This window comes from Arvicola amphibius, chromosome 12 (assembly GCF_903992535.2).
Source record: "Arvicola amphibius chromosome 12, mArvAmp1.2, whole genome shotgun sequence".
Lineage (NCBI taxonomy): Eukaryota > Metazoa > Chordata > Mammalia > Rodentia > Cricetidae > Arvicola > Arvicola amphibius.
The window spans coordinates 140,414,045-140,437,977 of record NC_052058.2 but is presented as its reverse complement, the minus strand read 5'-3'; the positions used below and the strand labels follow the sequence as shown (position 1 = coordinate 140,437,977).

General features: G+C 47.9%; 1 protein-coding gene across 1 annotated transcript in view; it reads right to left on the bottom strand.

The window, feature by feature from the left end:
• Window positions 1-3,013: 3,013 nt before the first annotated feature.
• Igf1r (insulin like growth factor 1 receptor) overlaps window positions 3,014-23,933 on the bottom strand; it is a 278,425-nt gene continuing 257,505 nt past the window's right edge. The window contains exons 16-21 of the mRNA XM_038313638.1: window positions 22,367-22,596; window positions 21,981-22,091; window positions 17,747-17,909; window positions 14,609-14,738; window positions 11,152-11,286; window positions 3,014-3,791 (exon numbers count right to left, since the gene is read on the bottom strand). Of these exons, the coding sequence (XP_038169566.1) occupies window positions 3,410-3,791; window positions 11,152-11,286; window positions 14,609-14,738; window positions 17,747-17,909; window positions 21,981-22,091; window positions 22,367-22,596 (1,151 nt within the window). The 3' untranslated portion in view covers window positions 3,014-3,409. The remainder of the gene's footprint in view (window positions 3,792-11,151; window positions 11,287-14,608; window positions 14,739-17,746; window positions 17,910-21,980; window positions 22,092-22,366; window positions 22,597-23,933) is intronic.

The window sequence follows — 23,933 nt, the reverse complement described above, 5'->3', positions numbered from 1 at the left end:
GGGCTCTCCAACGGCTGGCAGGGCTGTACCTCTGAGAGAAACCAATGCGAGACAGCAATGGTGGCGTGCTCCTGCCACAGTGTAGGCCTCGACAGAGCAGCAGAGGGGGCCAACGGGGCACCCGACATGCAGACACACTGGGACTCTGCAACAACCTATGTGTGGGTGCCTCAGCCCTCAAAAATCTGGGAGTACCTCCTCTCTTGGGGGTGATAGATGTTGGCCATTTAATCGCTATTAATGTTCTGAAGTCAGGCAACAGGATGAGCAAGGGATCCCCTCCACTGGTGTGCTCTGGGCTCATGTGGGGTGCTGGGTTGGAAGCAGGGAAACCTCCGAGGGAACCAGGTGACAAAAAAAAAAAAAAAAAAAAAAAAAAAGATGCCCCAGGAAAGGTGAGCTTTTGAATAGGAGTGGGGGAGGCTGAGTTAGTGTTGCTTTGACCCCAGAATCCCTCCTGACCTCTCTTTCCCCCGGGTATGTGGCCTGTGGTGTGTATGAGGTTACCAGTATCATGGCCTACTGTCGGTACTGAGAAGTGTGAGATGTATTGTTTAAATATATACACACATGAAAAGTAAGTGTGAGGTAGATAAATGTTTGAAAAACAAAACACCCTCCCCCGAAACAAAAACTGTCCCAATCCAAAGTGTGCGACGCGCGTTTGCACGCATGCAGGCACACTCTCACATGCACGCACGCATGCACGCACACACACCTCTTTTCCTCAGTATTTAAATTTATAATGGGGGCTTCTCTACAGTGATTAAAACAGGTATCACAAAATAAATTAAAACTTCTACATGTAATACCTTCTTTATACGCTTTTTTTCTCCTCTCTCTCTCTCTCTCTCTCTCTCTCTCTCTCTCTCTCTCTCTCTCTCTCTCTCTTTTGTTAGGGGGAAACACTGTGGGGCAGAGACTAGTTGAGAGCCGTGGGCCTTAAGTATAAATGAGCCAGAGAACCGCAAGCTTTCTTTTCTGTATTTAGTCTCCAGTTGCAACGGCAACCGTCATCCTCCAGCTTCTTCTTACTCCCAACTTAAATATGCCCACCTCAGAAGCAACTCTCAAGCGGTCGCCACTCTGGTAAGAAGTGTTGAAACTAAACAAGACCCCTAGCCCAGAGGTCTGCCATTTTGGTGACAAAGGAACAGCAAAGGACTCCAGGGTCAGCTCTGCTCCACCTGCCGCTCAGGCCTTCGGACCTGGGGAATGGGCTCCAGAAGGCCACTGAGGCTGCTGCTTCTGGCCATGGGGTGTTGGTACCCTGCACCTTGCTCACACGGAGGCCACCCATTCACACTCTGGTTCTAAAGACAGGTAGGTTGGTCTGGTGAGGGTGATGGCAGAGGGGCCGCTAGGCCATGCTCTGCTGTACCCTGGGGACTTGGCAGCTGTTTTGGTTTTGTGTGTGTGTGTTTGTGTGTGTGAGACAGGATTAAATATCCATAGAAAAATAATAATTCAAATGCCTACTGTCTGCAGTTAAAACTGCTCTTGTATCCCAAAATGAATATATATATGTATTTATTTATGTGTGTGTCACAACCAAAACAAAAACAAAGAGTGACGTCAAATGTGTGACTTTCAACAATGGGAACTATTATAAACACTAACCCAGGATGTGTGAGATTTTTGACCTTTCTGATTCTGACCTGAGTTTGAGGCATGTCTTGCAGGGCAACAGACTCCAATGCTGTGTGCAGGGAGGTGTGGGAATGAGAGTAGGGCCCAGCAGTACCTGGGTCCTGGTCTCCCTCCTCCTCGGTCCCTTACCAGCACTGCGCCCACAGAATCTATGGGTTGGAAGATAATGAATGGGGCTGCAGGGAGCAGGGGAAGGGAGATGTATTTATAAAAAGGCATCAAACAGTTCATGGCAAATTATGTTCTAGAAGCATCAGTCACTGGAAGAGAGGCAGGGAAATCACACTCTAGTACAGAGCAGAGGAAGGTTCCCAGGGTGAGTGAAAAGGAAGAAGGGAGAGACCTGAAAGTTTCATAGATTAAATCCACAAAGACAAAGAACAAAAAAAATAGCAGCTTTTTTTTTCCTGTACAGACGTATAGATGAATATCTGAACCGTAAAAAAGTTATAAAAGTGACATTAAAGACGATGTGTATGCAAATGTTTCATGGTCTAACATAGAACTGAGAGACCCATGAAGAAGTCCTAGTAACAGAGACAATCTCAAAGCTTAGACTACTTGGATCCACTGCCTGCGCTGCTTCGCGCTGCTACGGTTTCTCAATCCCTTCCTTGCACTTCCCCATCACTGGCTGGGCTGAATCCCTGGAACCCTTTCGCATCTGCGTCCTTTGGGGGCCAGGAGTGAGGCTGGGGAAGGGGAAGGAGGCTGGCGTGAGGACCACCTTGACCCACAACCTGACCTTCAGGCTTACTCATGACCATCTCCTCCAGAATTCTTGGGGTGCTGTGGGTGGGGTAGGAGAGGGGAGCCAGCTCAGCCTTCCCCTTCTTCAATGAAGGCAAGTCCCATCTTGCCCAGCTCTCCCAAACAATAACCCAGTCCTCACAAAACAACGAGACCCAGGGGGATGTGGGCTAGAAGAGCACACCGTGGCACAGCGGAGACGTTGCCAGTGTGTCTCTCAAATGCTATTATCAACTCGATGCCAAGTTTCACCCCATGCCTCTGGACGATAGGAAATCAGCACAGGGAGTGCACATGAGGAAAAAAAATTAGAATTTTGGCAAAATTTGGCAGCATGAAAATGATAACAACCACGGATGAACAATGGCCCTTTGAAAATTTCAGATGACCCTAAAAAGGTTAAAGATACAGGTAAAAAAATTCCATCTCAGTGTGTGCATTTTTTTTGTTTTTGTTTTTTTGTTTTTTGTTTTTTTTTGTAAAGACCTACGGTGTCAGGCAGGTGTGTGTGGGGTGAGGAGGAGCCCCAGGGACAGCCATTAAGTCAATCTGTTTTTTTTTTTTTTTTTTTTTTTTTTTTTTTAAAAAGGCTTCCCAGCTGGGCTTTCGGCAAACATTTTTCCATTGTGAAGCAGAAAAAGGAGAAAGGAGAAAGTGGAAGAGGAAGAGGGAGAGGAGAGACAGGGAAGGCAGAAAAGAGAGAAAAGGCAGAGAATGAGGAGACTCAATTCTCGAGTGTCCTGTTGCTATTAAGTGTTGTCATTAAGGTTTGCAGAGGCCCATGTCAGTTAAGGGTTTGGGTAGGGAAATAAAAAGCTGCTTGCATATTGAAAAAAGGAAGGTCCCAAATGTGTTTACTGCAGAGAAGCCTTCTCCCGTGGGCAGCAATGGCAGTTCTGAAGATCCACTGAGGTACAGGAGGCTTGTGAATAGATTGTTACAACCTGCTTTCCCCGCCCACCGAGTGGGCGCACACGTTACTGTCTGCATGTGCTTCGGTGTCTGAGGATCAGCAGGTCGAAGACTGGGGCAGAGGCAAAGCCCTCTCATTGGCGCGTCCCCCGTTCATGTGAGCATAAGGCTGTCTCTCATCGAAACTGGCGCGGAGAACCAGTACTCCAGGGCCCGGGCCATTCTCGGCCTTGTGTCCTGAGTGTCTTTCAGGCAGAGGCAGGGAGGCGGAGGAGGCCGAGGGGTCCAGCGGTACACTCTCCATGTTCTCGGGCTCTAGCTCCAGTTCCTCCGGCTCAGGAGGCTTGTTCTCCTCGCTGTAGTAGAAGGAGACCTCCTGAAAGCTGGGCTCCATCTCATCCTTGATGCTGCCAATGATCTCCAGGAAGGAGGGCCGCATCTTAGGGTTGTACTGCCAGCACATACGCATCAGTTCAAACCTAAGGGTGAGAAAGAAAGGGCATGAGACGCAAGAGGCCTCCTACTGAGGTTGGAACGGCCCGACAGTTGTATCACCTCTGCACCCCTGGCTTCTCATCTGGATGCCTCTGGCATCCTGCCATGCATCTTCCCCAGAACCTACGCCCAGCCACAGTGCCAAACTCACTTCAAGTTTTGGTTCACACAGAGTCTACCATGACAGGGTCGTATTAATGGTAGCAATGCTAAGTAAGACATACAAAAACTTGCTTTCTGTCTGAAGTACCTCTTCCAGCCATGGTTCCAGAACCAGAATCGGTAAGCCTCATTTCCCACTAATGAGGACCACAGCTTCCCTGACAGCCATCATCTTCTGCACCCCTACCTAGGATATTTCTAAGCTTCTTCCTGGCACTAGAAGACCCCTGGCAGTGGGCCTCAGGAAGGAGGTGGCAGGGGTGCCATACAGAAGGACCACAAGTCCCAAGCTTGCTATCTCAAGCCAGCACCTGTTTATTCCAAGTCCCATGAAGGCAGAGCCTTGCCCGCAAGATCTAGGCTGCCCCCAAGGAGGGTCCTAATAGAAACCTCAAATCAGATGCCAACAAGTCAGGGAAAGCCCAGAGCACGAGTTTCTTTTACTCACAAGGCCAAGGTAAGGATACAGGGACCTCGTGCTGCCCCTCCATCTCTCCCACAGGTCACAAACCTCCGCAAAGCCCCGAGTCACATGGACCAGCAGCCATCCATGACAGACGAGGAGGCTGCTCACGCAGCCATCGCCCTGACTGGGAAAGGCCTGGGTGTGGAGAGCAGAGGAAGCCTGGAGCAAGTGAAGTCCTGAATTAGGGTGTACTGCTGACACGGTCCCAACGCCCCAGTTCCACGGGAGGCGCTCAGAGATGATAAAGCCTTCCCGAGGTCTGAGTGCAAATGCTGACAGTGTCACTTTCTCCTGCTGGGTATTTATGACCTGAAGACTGCTTCCCTGCAGAGATGGCTCCTACAGAGATGAACTAAACCTGCCTCCTAGTTTGGCTATATATACTAACCCTGCTTGTTTATCTGTATAAAACACGCCCAGTCCACCCAACCCGGCTTTTCCACATCCGCGTGCATGTTCTTTCTTCATTTCCTTGATGCCCCTAGTCAAGTCGGGGTTCTGGTACCCAAGATATAGGGACTGCTGCACCCAGGCTTTGACAGATGGACAGGACACAGAGAAAGTAAGTACAGGGGTGGTCACGCTCCTGAGTAGGGGTCACCAACCAGCCTTCATCCACAGGAGCATAAGACCAAAGTACCTTCTACCTCTGTCCCTGAAGGACATTCTATTTTGTTTTAAAACCCCTGCCGCAACAGATGCCTTCCACTAAGATCCACTAAACAGAACCTTCCATATGCAGGAACCTCGCAGAATCCCAAACTGGCCTCTAGCATTGCGTCAGGCTGATCGATGGAACCCCAGGTCACTTTTTTTTTACAATAGGTCTTGCAAATAATCCCAAAGGGGAAAACCCATGCAGAAGCAGCCACAGGTAGGTATAAAGTGGCCCATGGAGAAAAAGGCACTACTGCCCATCTGGCCAGCTACCTCAGAAGTCCTGGGGCAAGTCAGGTCAGCTGGAGGGCACTAACCTTAAGAGAGGGTAGACAAAGGTGAGCTGGAGGCGATAGGTCCATCCGGAATTAAGCAGTCTAGAGGTCCAGGGGGAAGCCAATTACAGCCAGGCCAGATGCAGCCTGCAGCCTGTTTTTGTAAATTGAATTCTATCGGAGCACAGCTGGTTATATATCACCTGTGGCTGTTTTTGAGTGTTATTTATTTATTTATCTATTTTTGAGACAGGGTCTCTCTGTGTAGCCCTGGCTGTCCTGGAACTTGCTCTGTAGATCAGACTGGCCTTGAACTCACAGCAATCCGCCTACCTCTGCCTCCCTGAGTGCTGGGATAAAAGGTACACACCACCACCCAGCTCTATCTGTGGCTGTTTTTAAGCTCTCTGTACGTTGAGTAGTTAAAACAAAGGCTGTTTAGCTTACAGCCCAAATATTACCATCTATCCTTCTGGTGGTTAAAAAAAAAATCCCAGTAAAATGGCCAATTCTTGTGTCAGAGGAGAACAAACTAGACCAAAGACAAGGCCAACTAGTTACTGTCAATGGGGCCAAATGATGGTCCTAGTGGTACATGCCAGGTTGCAGGTAAGTAAGAGCTTTGGGCACAGGGGCCACATTAGTTCTCAAGAGCCAGAGATGTTTCTCTACCACAACAATTATAACCACCTCACTATATATATATATAAGGAGAAAGCACCAACCAAAATATTTCATAATTTGTCCAAAGTCACACAATTAGTGGGATGGAATAGGAATGAGGCTCTCTGTCGAACAATATAGCTATGCTTTAGTTACCTGAACAAAAGTAACCATGGTCCCACCAGGAGACTGCCCTCTCCTGGCAGCCCAGACAGCCAGATCTCACGGGAGGCTTTGGTTTGCATCGACTGCAGGCAGGTAGCATACTGGCCTATTCTGGTTAGGTAGCAGAGAAGCCGGTTCTCCCATGGCCCCATCATTTCCCAAAAAAAAAAATCAATCAAAATGGGATGTAAATACAAGGAACTCATCTCTGTGGCTGGGCTGCAGTTTCCTCTCTGGCTGACAGGCTTATCCCTGAATAGGAAAGTGCAATTGGGGGCAAGAACATGAGACATGTCTGGCTCCTTGCCCTGCGGCCAGGGGTGGGGGTGGGGGCTGAGGAGGTGCCACCAGCAGAGCAAGGATGCGGTGACATCAGCACAAACAAGCCGTGTGATGCCTCCTTTAAGTCATTCCAGACTCCGTCCTTCCAGCGCTGCCCATAAAAGGAAGTCTTTTTGCTCTGCGCGATTTAAGACCTTGTTTTATACTCTTTCCATGAGAAAACTCTCCAGTAGACTCTGGGATTAATAAACTGGTAAAATGCTTCTTCTAAAAAGCACAGTTTAAAGCCACTGGACGGCTCCAGTGAATTGGAGCTGCGTTTTACAGAGCATGCCCCTCTTTGAAGGTATATACCCAACTCTGCCCTAGAAATGAGGGACGGCTCAGGTGGAAGTCCTGCCCTATCTTGAAACAGCTTCCACGGAGAAAGATCTATTCTAGGAGTATACGCACACTGTTATTTCCATACCCCTCTTGGCTCTTGAATCCCCAGCCACACCCCATGTCCTGAGCTGGACAGGAACTGGCACACTAAGATGTACTCGGTAGCCCATGTCTGTAGCATGCCTGCTGCTGAGTGTTAGTGCTGTAGCACCCAGGGATCAGACTTTAAGAAGGTCTTACAGGGCTAAGTGACTCTCCTTCTAGCATTCCCAAACAGCAAAGTCTGTTTTAGGGGCTACTTCTCACCTAGGACCTGAAGGGGAATGCTATACAGCCCAGGTTCTGTCACATGGTTCATGCCGTGGCTCACCAGGCAGACAGTCATCTGCTTATTTGGATCCTACTCAAAACAATTTATCTCTACAAAACCAGCCCAAGATTCCCAGAAACCTGGAGGCTTGAATCTGGGAAAGGAAAAATGCAAAAGTACTCAGATTGGACTGAGTATATCTCAGCTTCATCTGAGCTGGTGACGCTGAGCTGAGGTTCAAGTTCCTTCCTGAATCCTGAAGACTTGGCATGTGAGCTGTGGAGACGTTACTGGAACAAATGGTTCTGGCACCTGAGTTTTTGTGGCTAAGTTCAAATCACCATCCCATCCTTGAGCATTAGGACTGGGACCTGTTTCAGGGTCTCCAGCTTCCATGAACTCTGGGACTAGCCTCTGACCTCAGCAGGGTTCACCGACAAATCTGTGTGCAAGGCACACTGAAATTCAGGGGTGTTGCGGAATATCTGTCTACACTGTAAAGCTGTGTTTCGGCCTAAGGTGCCTTCTGACTGGATAAAGAGTTAAATGGCCAATAGCTAGACAGGAGAGAATAGGCAGGACTTCCAGGCAGAGAGGGAGGAACTGCGAGGAGGGATGCAGGCTTGTGATTTCTCCAGCAGACTTGGGACAAGTCAGATGTGCTGGACTAAGAAGAGATAACCGAGCCACGTGGCAGAACGTAGATTAAAAAATTATGTGTTAGGTAAGTTATACGAGCTAGTTGGGAAAAAGTCTAAGATAAGGCCATGCTTTCATAATTAATAATAAGTCTTCGGGTCATTATTTGTGGGCTGGTGGTTCAAGGACAGCCCGACGAGACAGCTTGTTACACAGGGGGAATGATGGGCTTTATCTACAATTTAAACATGAAAACCACAATCCTGACCCAATCTCACAGTACTTGCTAGATTAATTCAAGCTGAGTCATGGCGCTGATACTCAGTTCAGGACACCCTGGGGTTTGATGGCAGCCTTTTCTCTAAGGCTACAACACTTTGTCATACTCAAGGCTGGACACTTGGCTACCCGGAAGCAACCTGGTTCACGTGCAGGCACAAGAGGCCACAGCGGTTCCTGCCTCAGAACCACACAATTGAAGCCCTTCCTCTACATGTGAGACCCAACAGGTTTCCAACTCTCTCAAGGGTGTTCGTTTACTGCAAAAAAAAAAAAAGGGTTATTTCCCAGAACACACCTTCTTCTCGACTCTGATTCGCACCCCCTGCTGAAGCCAGCTTGTCTCCCCTACCATGTTCTTTTCTTAGCAAAGAGACAGATCTGCCATGGGGGTTCTGAATGGCAAAGCAGAAATGCCTCCCGAGTCAACCACTCAGGAGCGGCCTCTGTGTGTAAACTTCCTCCTGACTCTAGGCTGGGAACAGGAAGTCCATTGCCTTTCCCATGGCAGGTGGCCGCTTCCCAAGCATATTAAATTCATACCAAAAACAAAGTCCAGTCAGCTGGAGATGGATCAACTTCAGGAGTCCCATGAGTTTCTGAGACAAATGTTTGCCCCAGTATAAAAAAAAAAAAAAAAAAAAAAAAAGAACAAAAACGAGGCCTCTCCCGTGACCAGCCTTCCCCACAGGAACATGACTCACACCTGCCTCTTTTGAACTGTTTCTCAGCTTGTGCAACACTATGGATTCTAGTATCCAAAATCTATGCTGGTGTGTGGTACACCCTCATGCAAATTTCATGGCCTACTCCATCCCTTAAACTTTGCCCTAAATACCGACTCATCTCACAATGGACTAGGATGAGCGCTGCCATACCACTGAGGCAAAGGGAAAGCTGTGGGGGTGCCATGAGCAGCACTTAGTACCCACAAGAGCTGCTCTGGGTAGTACCCCAGCATCGTGTAAACCTTCTGACGTCAGCTGAGAAAGGACACCGAGGCAACACTCTTTCCTTGAAGACGTCACAGGGCATGCAACGGGCAAGCCAGTGGCTCAGTACGGCCTGCTGCCTACTCCATTTTGCAAGGCCCTTCCAATTAAGAGGGCTTTCATAGTTGCAGACAGTTGTGGGGAAACAAAACGAACCAACCAACCAACCAACCAACCAACCCCAAACAGGAGTATTCTGTGAGAAGGAAATGGGAGAAAATCAAATTTTGACATAAAAAATATATAAAGTTTTAGTTGGGCACCACTGACACAAGCCTGTAATGCTAGCATCAGGGGGTGCTGAGGCAGGAAGATTGTCCCGAGTACCAGGCAACCCGGGCTACATTCTCCTTCTCAAAGGTTCTATACTTGTTCTATACTTCTGTGTCACTGTGTCACCGTGGCAGAGCTGAGGGGTGAGAGTGAGCATAGAGTCCATAGCACCACAAATACTCTCCAGTCTGTGAGAGAAATTTCCTCAGTCTATGTGGAGGCCCACACGGTGCGGACACACCCCTGTGTTCCTACCGGACCTCAGTCCTGCAACTGCAAGGTGCTAACTCCTGCACACCATCTGATGGCACCTCGTGTGGGACTAGGCTTGGCCCACACCTTGACTTTAACCTCCCAGGATCCTAGGCGCAGTCACTAGCACCTCTGGTGTGGCGTTCCTGCCCACTGTCCACACCCAGCCCATCTGTACCTCATCTCACCATCTGAGGCTCCATTCGAGTCTGTGCTTTAATGAGGAAGACTAGGCAGATATCTTTTGTACAGACATAAAGAAACCTTGGCAATTCCCCGGCATTCTTTCACAAGTGAAGCTGAACCTGTTTTGAAAAGCGTTTCTAGAAAACTCCTACACTGGTCTTGACAAATCAGTGGGAACCTCCCTTGACGTTTACCCCTGAGACACAGTACAACAGCTGAGCCCTGCCTTAAGGCGTGCACCTCAAAAACAGGTACATTGCTACCGACCTGTACCTGATGAACCAATCAGAATACTTTCTTATTCCCCTTGGCGACTCATTCTGGGAAGGACCATTCTCTTGACCCAGTGAGCCTCTATTCAAGAGGCTACAAATAAAATTTGGATGCTGAATGCCCTACACCAAGGCCCATATGTGAAAAGTTTTGTCCCCAGCTTGGCAACACTGGGGACCCTTCAAGAGGTGAAGTCTAGTAGGAGGGTGCCTTCAAGAAAATTCTATCAGGACTGCAGCCCTTTAATGGCTCTTTTTCTCTTTCTACCCACAAAGTGAGAATCTCTGCTCTTTCCACTGTAACAGCTGCCTCACCGCAAAAGCAATAACCCCCCCCCCCCTTTCTGCCCCGAAACTAGGAGCTGATGTAAATATTTCTCCCGGTAAGCTGATTATCTTGGAGGCATTTTTGGAAGCCACGCTGGCCGAACACTGAGACAAACATGGTACCATGGGTATACTGCTATCACCTGACAACTCTGACTGCTGCAGGATGCTGTTTTACCAGAAGCGGAGACAAAATAACAATTTTGCCAACACCCTAGAGGGGTGTGCTCAGGAGAGTATTCCCGAAGAAGGATGAGTTCAACCTTGCTTCTGGTCCATGTGACTCACAGGGATAAAGCAGAGAGCAGATGGTTTGTGACCTGGTGTTGGGGCTTTCTGAGGTTTAGACTCTTAGTGCAAGAGAGTGACTCTTGACCACAAAGCTCCGTGTGAACCTGCTGTACAGACCTGTCAGGTTTGCCAATGGCTTGGGAGAGCTCTTGAATCTGGCTTAACAGTAATAACTGTTGCCATGACTGCATTAAAAATTAAATTGTTCATGGAAAAGATGATCCGGGATTGCTATTGTCCCATACTTCACAGAGACAGGGGTGCCTGAGAAACCACGGTGCAAAGTGCCAATCAGCACTGGGGGACTAAGGAACGTGGGATGGGAATAAAGCGTTGCACAAAGTCACGGAACCAACGAGTTTATCTGCAGCAATAAAGATAAGCCCTCTTCTAATGCTCCACTATACCCACAGAAACAGAGGGAATGGCTCTGGAGTGACTAATCCTAAGTGGCTCAGGAAATACATACAGCATGTCAGGGCAGTTGTCCGGCTTGTCCAGAAGGCCGCCCTCCATGACGAAGCGAAGAACTTGCTCGTTGGACAAGCCTTGGTATGGCTGCTCAGCCAATGTGGCAATCTCCCAGAGAACGACCCCAAAGGACCTATGGGAGAAACAAAACATGAGTAGATAAGAAAAGGATGGGCAGGATCGTGTCCCGTTCCTTGTTAGCATCTCTCCAACCCCCGGTGCTGACAAAGTGTCCTCAATGTGGTGACAGCATTCTGTGTGTCAAACCACCTACTTGACTAAGTGTGGGATACCTGGCCTTCTCTGTCACTGCTGATGCTCCCTGTAGGGCCACTGTAGCCCAGGAGGCACAGCTGAGACAGCCGAGGTTATGGGGAGTCTAGCATCCCTCACACAGTTTCAACTTCAGCACCAGGTCCCAGTCTGGTCACTGGTGTGGGACAGCTAAACATCGTAACTATCTCCTTAGGGGATTCTTTCATCACAGTTTAGAGAGTTCTATGCTAATAGTTCTCCACACCACTGCAAAGGAGTTCTTAAAATTGATGGATATTGGGGCTCCCCAGAGCAGTTCTCATCTGATAGGTGTGGTGTAGGGAGCTGGCTCTTGGAATATCTAAAAGTTCTGTAGGATCCTGACTCGGGACAAGGAAGATGAAAATCCACCCCTTACAGAACTCAGGAGCCACTGGCTGGGGACACAGCTGCGTCAGGTAGGGAACTGGTGTGAGATGCACTGGCCCATGGTGCATGCCACAGTTAACAAAGAGTCCTTTGGTAGGGATGCTGGCTGAGGTATAAACTCGGCAGGCAGAGCAGTGAAGGAACTCTACCGTGTGTAGTTTGCCTGTCAGCCCTGATCAGACTGTAGGAGATCCACGCATGTAGAAACTAGATAGGTAACAAGCTGCTATTGTCAAGTGCAGCGTGAATACGCATCGGAGAGATTCTCTCCTTTGCCAAATCCTCCCTGGTCTATCTGCTCTCACACTTGGGCTGTGTTAACGCAATAAAGCCAAGTCAACATGAAACTTGGGATGGAAACCCTAGCGGGGCTCTGCCCCACAGAAGAGCCTGGGGCCAGCGTTTTCCACTTAGCCTAAGCTGAAGCAGGAAACCTGATTGAATCATAATGTTTGGCTTGCTGCTTCAGCTCCCTTCTATGAACAAAAGGTTTCTGTACAAATTGATACTAAGCAATGTTAGACAGAAATAGAGCCTTAGCAGTCAGACCCAAGGTTCTTTTGAACTAGCAGTGACTAAGATTTAGTCTTCAAATTGTACAAAAGATCCAAAAAAAAAAAAAAAAAAAGCCACTCTGCAGTGAAATCATTGTTCTGAAAACCCTGGGCCCAGAGAAATGGGTTTCCTATCAACTTCAGTCATCGACTCTGCCTTCCAGAGCCTACATAGCCACATCAGAGATAGCCTTTAGAGGTTGCAGCACTCACCCTCATGTTTGAAATACGGCCTGAGACAAGCAATGATATTTATGGTTTTTCTGTTTTTGTCAACTGCAGGCTGGTCTCGACAAGGTTTCCTTCCAGCCCAACTTCCCTTGTTTCTAATGCTTTCCCTGGAGCCCCACAGGCTTCTAGGCATTCAGTTACCTTGGCCCTGAACACTGACTACATTTTCTAGGGACTCAGCATGGCTCCAGATTAACTCTCTCAGGCACCCTTGTTCGCTGCCTCGCTTTCCACACCAGTCCGCTAACACGGAGGAGATGAAGACGGAGCACAGAACAAGAGAGAACAAAGATGTCTAGGCTGGCCTGCCTGTCCTTCTGAGGGAGGGGCCAGTCCCTGGAACATTTCCACAGAAGCTCAAGTAACAGCTGTGATCAATGTAGTAGATGGGATTCAGGGCTTGGCTTGACTTGAAGGTTCCCTCCTGACGCCATGTTGCTAAGGTCTCCTACGAAGTTAAACAAAACTCCTTGACATTATTTTGAATTTTTGCCTACTTAAGAACGACTGTCTTATGACCGTGAATTCATTCTTAAATGACTGCCATTCTCCTAAGAGGCACAGCTCCAGTTAGAGCTGAGAAACAGTTTGCAGATTCCAATGTCCTTGCTGTCTTCAGCTGTATGCTCAAAGGGTGGGCTGAGAAAACAAATATCCAAAGCACTGTCAATGCCTTAGCATTCGGGGGAACAAATTTCTTTATGCAGACATTTTCCTGTTGGTCCGTAACGGCTGTGTAGTCAGAGTGGAGAAGATCGGCAGGGAGCACGCTGCATGCCCCTCGCTATAGCATGTATTGATAGCTGCTACCCAGGACTGGGGTGGAAGGAGTCTGGGCGAGACTTCACTTTTATTTCTTATGCTGACTCTGTTTTCCCATCCTGCAAGCTGACCTCAGAGCTTCGAGAAGCATGAAGCCCAGAACAAACAGATGGAAGTGTGGCCCTAGGAGTGCCCTCGCCTGCCACCTCATCTCAACACGGAGCAGAGTACTCTGATTTGACAGAGAAGAGGTGACCTCGGATGGACTAACTGCAGCACGGGCTTCATCCCTGCGTCGCGAAACAACCAGGCTGTGCTGGGTCAGATTCAAATGCTATTTCCAATTTGCACCTGTCTTCCAAATAAGATACAAGGCTCTTGACTGGGAAAGGTTCACGAGGCTAAAATAATGATGTCAGTCACTACTGGGATGGTTCTTCCATGCGGTCATCGGCAGCTGGAGTAAACAACCACCTTTTCTGTAACACAACAGCAACGGGATCTCCCGAGAGGAAAGCCAAGACACTTGCTGACATTCGAGGAGGGGGACGTGCCAGAGCTCTCGCCTGCCAAGAACTCCAGTTGTATTTTGGAACCCGATGACCTCTACACAGTGTTTCCAAGGAACGGCAGTAAACAGTACTACAGAGAACTTTTAGCACCCCCTTGGCCGGTATGCATCCACCACAGACGCTTTTATTACTAAAGATGCTTTGGGTCAGCAGAGATGGACGCCCATGGGGTGTGTGTGTGTGTCAGACACGAGATGGGAACAACAGGAAACCACAAGCAAGACCCTGAAGTTTTGGGTTTAAATAAAGCACTGCCCACAATCTGAAGGTTCCAGGAGGTGAGGCAGGAGAGGCAGGAACACAAACACAGTACTAGCCTACTAAGAGTGAGAAAAGAGAGGGAAACAGACAGGAGAAATAGAAGCGAAGGCTTAGACAGTTGGCATTTCTTTATTCTTTAGAAAAATCACTATCAGCTAAAAAGGGAAGGAAATGTTGGTTCTACACATGCCTTGGAGTCCCCACAGATCCCCTTTTGTTTTAATGGACTCCACACAGGAGTATCTCAAAGATAAGGGGCTATGGGAGCACTGAACGCTGCGCTCAGGCTGGTAATTACATGACAATGAACGGGGACCAGAAAGAGTAGGACCCAGGAGCCTGAACCAGAAGCTGGAGGGTCCAGGCTAGCCATGCGGGGGAACTTCCTTACCAGACATCTGAGTGAGTAGTGAAGACGCCATCCTTGAGGGACTCGGGAGACATCCAGCGCACAGGCAGCAGCCCCTTCCCTCCTTTCCGGTAGTAGTCTGTCTCGTAGATGTCTCGTGTCATACCGAAATCTGGAAGGTGCAGAGAGGATGCAGTTACTTAGCTGACCACGTCTTAGGGCAGCAGCAAAGGCGATGTGGCTGCCCCGGCACGGGGTCCTTGGCCTTCCTCCACATTCAAGGCAAGACTCATTCTTGTTGTACTCTGAAGAGCCTTAGCTTGACAGTTTGTAATTTTATAAGGTAGACATAGTAGGACAAGATCAGCCAACTAAAGACATCTCTGGGCTCAATAATTTATAATTTGGTTCTGTATTTAAAGTGAGAGGCAGTCTGCAAATTACTGAATATTGTGATTTATCAAGAAACTATATGCTGTGCAGACCAAGGACGAGTGGCACATATTTGAGAGCCTGACCAAATACACTAGAAGATGTGAACCTCACTTACTTGGTAGCATGGCTCTGCTGCTGAGGGAAAGGCCTTTCACCACTTAATTGGGGAGAAGGTATTCGGAGCAACAACTCACGAAGATGAAAGTACAGAGCAAGTGAGTGAGATGCTCTTTACCAGGCTCCTGGAGCTATTACCCAACACCTTTTCCCAACACAATACTCCCACTCATTTTTGAAAATTTCTTCCACTTTGAGTCTCCTGAAGGTGTCACATAACAATGGTTGATGGCAGGCTTGCTTTATAATCTCACATTATTGTGTCTTCATCAAATTTTGATTTTCCACTCAATCACACCACCCCTTTCTCACATAAACCCTTCCGTTCTCCTTCCCGGGAGGAACTTTAAAAATGTCCCGTCACACCTCTAAGTGGGGCCACAAAGCGGTCACAACGGCAGAGCAAACCCCACGAGAACGAGGCTTCTCTGATGTTAACCAACACTGTTGCTGCCTCCGGCAAACTGACTTAGGGTGTGTCATCCCCGAGGTGGGGGCACTGGGGGACACTGAGGAACCCGCCTGAAGAGGAAAAAGGAAGTGCTCAAGTCTCATCCCTGAATTAATCCAGCGACATGCAAATGAGAAGATCTGCTTAGACTTGCATAAAAGGGGAATTCTAGAAAACAATCTCTCTTCCTAAACGCAAAAGAAAAACAGAACAACCCCTACCGTCCTAAACACACACACGAAATCTAATTCTAGAAAGTAAAAAACATCACAAGTACAAGACAAACTATCCTCATAAATACGCCATATGGTTAAACAGCAAATATAATCCTTACTGATTTGGACTTAAAATGGCAAGAAACACAAGAATTTTTCCCTACTCTAATCAAAGTGGGACGAAAGCAGCCTTAACTGAGGTTCTGCCTGTGCTGAGGGGGGGCACACGGAGTGTGGGATGTGATGAAGACAAGGGCACACGCTTGCTGTCTACACCAGGTTCTTCGTGCTCACGCCCTGGCTTTCAGAGGTGGGGAAACATGCCCCCAAAATGGAAGGCAGCCGTTCCAGGTTACTCAGGAACACAGTGGTTTCCTCTGAGAAGTAAAATAGGGTCCCTTCCCCATGCATGAGTGTGGGAATAGCAAGCAGGAAGGATCACAGAGGCTGGTAAGAGGATGGCTTTGATCTTGAAACTGGGGCAGGAGAGCTGCCTCTTGGCAGCTGCCCACCAAGCTGGGTTCCCAGGGTTCCAAAAATGAGCGTGCAAGTCCAGGGACAGATATGCTGGGGTGGGGACACAACTCTGAGTAACTCCAGTGACTGATGTCAGCTCTATAAAACGGCTGCATGCGAACACCCGTGCAATCAAAGCAAAATGAAGACAGGACAGCTCTACTCTGGGTACTGCTGTAGAGAAGATGTTCCATGCTCACTTACGAGACTAAAAATAAAAAGTTCATTAAAAAAAAAAATCACTGCTAGGGTTGAGACAAGCAAAACCTTTCTAGAACACATGTTCAAGAGGTGGCCAAAGGCAGTGGCTGAGAGATTTTGCTATTGTCCCTCTGCTCCTTCTCAGGAGGAACACATTAGGAAGGTAAAAGCCTGGCAAATGCATGTAGTTTCCTAAGCAACTTTGTTACTACCTTCTTTTTATTTTTTTAATTATTAAAAGTCAAAAACAAAGCCAAACTGGGGATGGTGGTGGCAGTTGTGGTGCACACCTTTAATCCCAGAGCTCAGGAGGCAGAGGCAGGTAGGTCTCTGTGAGATCCAGGTCAGCCTGGTCTATAGAGTCAGTTCCAGGACAGGTTCCAAAGCTACACAGGGAAACCCTGTCTTAAACAAACAAGCAAAACACACCAAAAAGAAAAAAACCCAAAATCAACCAAACAAAAACAAAACAAAAATCCAAAGCCAACAGCCAGTCACCTGAAAGGCTGGGAAAAGTCTCTAGCCAGTGACCGGAAATACAGTCCAACTGGGTTTTAAGATCACAGTTTTATGTTGGTAGCAACAAGGGGTCAACAGGTAGGCTGAGCAGCTAAGGTCATGGTGTGAAGTGCTATGTATGACAGAAAGGTCAAGAGCTTGGAGCTACCATTGGGGGATGCAGCTCAATGGTAGTGTTTAACCAGCCTGCACGAAGGTCCTGGGACAATTTCTGGTTGTAGGAGAGGAGGGGATACCTCTGAGCCGACCAGTGTGTCAAACTAAGCTGTGCTCTCCCCTCACCTCCTGTGGACTGACATACCTACCTTAGCATCACCATTACCCTACACAGGAGCTTCACCATAGGGGCACTGCCTCCTGGGAACCTCACGGGCCTATCTAGGGACAATGTTTTTTGTAAGCTAAGGAACTTGAGGTGAGGGAACTGGATGCTGACTTTTATCCTCAAACCAAAATTACTCGAGGAAGCAAGCTGTCCTGATTATTTATGTAACTCATGTTCTACCCGAGAACCAAGGCCCCTATTTGGACCAACATGTAAGGGGTTCTCAGAATGAGAGCTAGGAATAGCCAATCACACTGACTATATGCATCTTTGCACTCAGGACACGGCATTGTACCTCTAGAGCACAATGAGAACCTCTCCAGGGGCAGTCTAATCACTGCAGAGGCCCTAAAGCACCTCGAGTTTAGTTTCTGCTCCAATCAGGAAAGCAAAGGACACACCTCCAATTTTGACTGTGAAATCTTCAGCCACCATACAGTTACGAGCAGCAAGGTCTCTGTGGACAAACTTGTTGGCATTGAGGTACGCCATGCCGTCTGCAATCTCTCCAGCCATCTGGATCATCTTGCTTAAGCTCGGAGGAATCAGGACCAGATTATTCTGCTGCAGATTAAAAGACAAGACAAAACATGAGCATCTGGGACTTTTTTTTCCTACCTGCACGTTTATTCTAGAGGTTGTAAATCCATGTTTATTTAATTTGAGCACCACAGGTCATCTGTAGGGAATTAGGTCTTGCTCAGGAGGAACATATCATTGCTGAGCTCTGGGGTCACCTGCTTGTGATAAAATCACATGCTTGCTCCATGACCATATCACACGGGGGCTGGGAGAAACACCAATTAGTACTTCTTGGAACCATTATTACCTTTTTGCTTCTCTTTTTCAACCCCACCCTCATGTATGCATGTACTTGAATGCAGAGGCCTAAAGCTGATGACGGGAATCGTCTTAAATTGCTCCACCATCTATTCACTGAGGCGGGGTCTCCCAGTCAAACCCAAAGCTGGTCAACTAGTTTATGTCCCTTTGATTTCTACAATCACAAAGTGCAAGTGAGAGGAAGGACCGCACACAAAGGACACATGGAACAAATGAGCTTCCTAAATGGATACCGCATGCTTGATTTCCCATGTAAGCTGCCAGGAGCTATCTGTCTTCATCCCCTTCTTCTAAAGTACAAAGATATGAAGACAAATGCTTTCACCATGGGTTATTGTTTCCTATGGGCACCGAGGACAACTGAAGTTCAGATGGAGTTCACCTTGAAGGGAACCAAGGTCAGTGACCAGCAGCATGGACAAATATCCTGTTTTGCAGAGGAGGGCAAGCCAGGAGACCTATGCCCAGTCTCTGTGGTGGTCTAAATGAGAATGGCTTCCACAGACTCATAGGTAGTGGCATTATTAGGAGGTGTGGCCCTTGCTGGAGGACGTGTGTCACTGGGGGTGGGCTTTGAGGTTTCAGAAGCTCAAGTCAGGCCTAGTGGCTCACTGTCTCTTCCTGTCGCCTGCGGATCCAGATGCAGAACTCACATCTACCTCTCTAGCACCATGTCTACCTGTGTGTGTCATGCTGCCCACCATGAAAACAATGGACTAAACCTCTGAACTGTAAGTCAGGCCCAATGGAACGCGCTCCTTCGTAATAGCTGCTGTAGTCACGGTGTCTCTTCACAGCAACAGAAACCTTAAAACAATCCCCAAATCAGGCACAGTAAACAAAGAGAACCAACTCCCTCAAGGTGTATGCAGACACACACACACAAACACACTCCCCCAAGGCTCCCTGTCACCTGAGCCCCGTGTGTAAAAACCAATCATGACCCCACAGTTTAGACACGAACTAGTTTGTCTGTTAGAGTGCAGTAAATTATGCCTTGGTTTCCCTAACTGCAAAGTCAGTCATCCCCCCCATACACCCCGCAAGGTTCCCTGTCACCCTAACTACATGTGCAAAACCAATCACGATGCCACAGTTTAAGACAATAACAGCACAGTGAGAGCTCAGTAATTATGCCTTGGTTTCCCTAACTGCAAAGTACCTTGCACAACACTGTGAAATCACCTCACTTTCCAAAGCCCTGTACATCACCCTCCTAAGTTATTTTAAGAGTCACAGGAAAAGCATGACAAATCTTTGAGATCATACTATCTGGGTTGCTCTACACAGGTCTCACGGACTCTAGCCACGAAGAACACTCTTGCCGAGGGCTGCTAAGTTCTCAAGGGATGCCAGAATCTAGAAACCAGGTAGCAGCCCTACATTTTCCACATTGGAGGCAGACTTAGTGGTGCTCATTATTTATTTACTTATTTAATCATTTTTACTTCGATTCAGGGTCTCCTACCACTAATCCAGAGGATGTTTCCAGCATCTGGAGGAAGCCTGAATCGCCCATTTCTTTTACACAGGTGCTTCCCCCTCTCACACTGTCTTTAGGGCTTTACATATGCATGTTAAAGTAGGACCTCTGCAGGTGACAAGTATTTAGGCTCCTAACACATACGGGACGCTGACACTCATGTGAAAAACCATCAACAAAAGGGATTTGGCTATATGCAGAGAAAGGCCGACTTTTTGTCCGTTCGTGATACTATGCTGTCATTTTTTTTTTCTTCACCTCAAGAGAGTAGAAATCTTTAATTTGGTTGCGGCTCCCTAAGACGAGCACACACCCATACATTTATCAAGGCAAATCCCAATGGGGGAGAGGTAGAATATACTGAAGCTGGAGTATGCACACTGAAGGTAGGGTATAGGCACCAAAGCTAGTGTGGATATACTAAAACTAGGACACACATGCAAATACTTTTTTTTTTTTTTTTAAATTCTGAGATGAGTTAGAAAGTCAAAATTTAGATCTGATGATTTTAAAGGTAAGTTCTGAAGGGGGCTTTAATAGCTCACCTTGTCTCTCTAAATGATTTTATTAACATTTTACGTATAATGGGTGTTTTGCCTGCATGCACGTTTGTGCAACACTTGCAAGAGTGGTATTCATGGAGGCTAGAAGAATGGTAGTTACAGTCAGTTGTGAGCTGCCATGTGGGTGCTAGGAATCCAACCAGGGTTCTCTGGAAGAGCAGTCAGTGCTGTAACTGTTGCTTAGAGACATCTCTACAGAGGAAAACTGAGGCCCAGAGGCCTCTCACAGTTGCCTGAGGATTGGAGGAATGGCAGAACAGTCCTGCGAGCACAAGTTAGGGGTTTTATTCTGTGGCAGAATTAGGACTGAAGGAGCTATGTGCTTCCTGGTGTTAGGAGGCATCTCAAGGATCTCAAAGGAGCACTCTCCAGGCACCTGTGGATTAAGCTCTTCTTCTGTAGACTGGGTATTAGTGGGGCAGGAAAAGGCTCCACCAGGACAGATACTGGGAGAAACAGGCTGGTGGAGTTACCAACCACCCACTCAGAGCTCTGGTCCATACTCAGTCCTGTGGCTCTCCTCAAACCCCAATAGTACAAGCTAAAAGTAAATGAGGGCGTTTGTGACCACGGACTCAGAACTAAAACGAAGGAACTGTCACTTTGGAGATGTTTAAGTTGTAAGGGGAAAGAGAACAAAAGCTTACAGAGAGGACAGGAAGAGAAACAGAAGCAGGAGGAGAAGAGGAGGAGTTTCCCTCTGGGGAGGATGCGGAGAGATAAGCCGCTCATCCAGAAGTCCTCATCCAGGGTCAGAGTGAGGACATCAGAACCACTGAGGCAGCCCCATAAAAGGCAGCTGGCCCTGGCAGTAGTTCTCAACGTCTGCCTACCAGCTTACTCTCAGAATTAAGGACTTATAAATCAGACTTACACATGCTAAGAAGCCGGCTGGGGGTGAATACAGCAGAAGGGGGAAGACTCCACGGTGACTAATGAAAACCTACACAGGACCTTATCAGGTTTAATATGTGAAAATTTCAGGTTTTCACTAGGCTAAGTAGAGACCATGCACCTGGGATGATTATTATTTAAAAGTCCAAGAAGGATACTGGTTAATCATCCGGACAGAGAGGCTGGTGCTGAGTTTGAGAAGTCTCCGAAGTAGAGTCAGGGTAAGGAAGGGAAAGCAGCCATCAAGGTAAGGGCAGCATGCTCATGAGAAGGGGGGAGGGGGAGTGGGAGGGAGGGAGGGAGGGAGGGAGGGAGGGAGGAAGGGAGGGAGGGAGGGAGAGAGGGAGGGAGAGGCAATGGGCTACCTGGTACTGGGTAGGCCAAGGTCAAGTCACTGGCCAGCCTAAACACTGAACTTAATTAAGCAAGCACGAAAAAGGTCCTGGAGTGAAGATGGGGCACTCTCTGAGAACCATGACAAGAGAAAATACATGCTAAGTAGAACCAAGTCTATTGCCAAGTTAGTATAGGAGGCCACCGGGGATGAGTGCAAAGGATGTGGAAAGGGTTGGCCCTAATATATCCTAGGGCTGGTGGGGGTTGTCATGAGATATAGGCAGGGGTAGAGGGAATGCAGAAACAAGAACACGGAGATGCTTGAGGTGGACTGGGTGGGATCCGAAGACAGATAAGATCTCTCACACAGATTGCGGCTGACCTGGATCCATAACAAAGCATGCAGAAAAACACCCCAGGCTGAGAAGTAAAGGGATTTTAAAAACCCGTATCCTACAAGGGAGCTCCTGATGGAAACGGAACAGGAAAGGTAACATGGCGAGAATCAAAACTGACCTCCACTTCTGGCCTTAGAGACCGGAGATAACTTTTGAGATCCCCACGCGTCATTAGTTCCATGATGACCAGGGTAGGCTGGCCTTGGGACACCACACCCAGCAACCGAACCTGGAGGAATCAAGAAGAGAAGGATTCAGAGGGGTAGGGCATCCCACAGGATGACCTATGCCTGTTGGAACTATGTGGTGCTGGAGCCTGTGGCCAGGAGCAGAGTTCTGGTGAGAGGGTGAGGCCTCTACCTCATAGGTCTGTGGGCCACAGGATGAAAAGTAACAGGGAAAGTGTCCATTGGGTAGAAGGCAAGGCAGCAAGCCCAGCGCTGTGGCCGAGGGCACAGAAGCAGCCCTAAGAATGCTTTCTGTCCCTGTCAGATACTCTCTTACCACGTGGTGACAGTTGAACTCCTTCATCACCGAGGCCTCGTTGAGAAACTCGATTCTTTCGCGCATACTTGCAGCCTCATTCACTGTCTTGATGGCTACTCTGGTTTCAGGTTCATCCTTGACCACACCCTTGGCCACTCCTTCATAGACCATCCCGAAGGACCCTTGTCCAAGCTCCCGGTTCATGGTGATCTTCTCTCGAGCTACCTCCCATTCATCGGGCACGTACACTAGGGAGTAAGAGATGGAGATTGGAACAGGCATGGAAATAGCCCATACACAGACTAGAGAATGGAAGATGCTGTTCCCTAAAACCCACAGAGGAAGTGTCAAGGCACAATACAGTCAAAGACAGACACTCAATCCTGAGGACTCCATGATACTTTGAGGGTGGTACCAGCATCTAAGAACCTGAAGGAAACAAAGAAACCAAAGACAGGAAAGAAAGCACTGCTTCCCTTTTCCTTCCTTAGAACAAAAAGCACCCAGCCAAACAAAATAAAAAAGCAAATTAACCCTAGGAGACAAAGTAGGAAGTTTTGCGCATCTTCATCAAGGCATTAAAATGAATGTCAGAGAGAGAGAGCAGAGGGGGAATGGATGGGAAGGTAAAGGACCAGAGTGTGTGTGAGGACAGCTAATCTCCTCCTTCTCGGATGAGCCTAGAGGTGAGAAGCCTCCTTCACAGACTCTCAGCCTATGCTAGTTAACTCTGGCAACAAGGCTGGCTTTCTGAGACTTTGAATATGGCTGCTTGTAGACCAGGCTGGCCTCAAATTCACAGAGATCTACCTGCCTCTGCCTCCCGAGTGTTGGGATTAAAGGCATGTGCCACCACTACCACCCGGCCCTTTAGAAGCATTTTTAATTAATTAGAATGTGACAACCCTGACTATCCAGGAACTCTCTTTGTAGACCAGGCTGGCCTATTTTTATTTACTTGTACATGTGAAACAAATCAATCTCTTTCTTTCACTGTGTGTGTGTGTGTGTGGGGGGGGGGTGCTACAGTGTTTGGATGCCTGGGGAGGCCAGACAACAGTGCCAGATTCTCTGAAGCCAAGTTACAGATGGTTGTGGGCCTCTTCATGTGAATGCTGGGAACTGAACCCGAGTTTCTCCTGAAGATCAGAAAGTATTCTTGACGACTAAGCCATGTCTCCAGCCTTGTATTACATTACAAAGACGTGGTTAAAAATAGGTTTAAAAAGATTACTTTTATATTAAAACTGACTGTTGGATGTCTTAGGTTAAATAAAAAATGTCACTAAAATTTATCTCATCAGCTTTGCTTTACTCTTAAAAGTGTAACTACTAGTCACAGTGGTAGCACTTGTGGGTCCATGCCAGCACTTGGGGACAGAGGTTAGAGAGGTGCTTGTTACTTTGAAGACAGCTTGGACTACTAGTGAAACCATGTTTCCGAAAGTCAAGGGGACGTGTCAGGGACCGCTGTGCTGATCAGACTCTTAGTTCATGCACCTCATTCCACTCCTTCCACAGCCATGTTGGACAAACCCAATATGGTGGAGATAGAGAAACTCAGCAAATCAGAACTAAAGCAGGC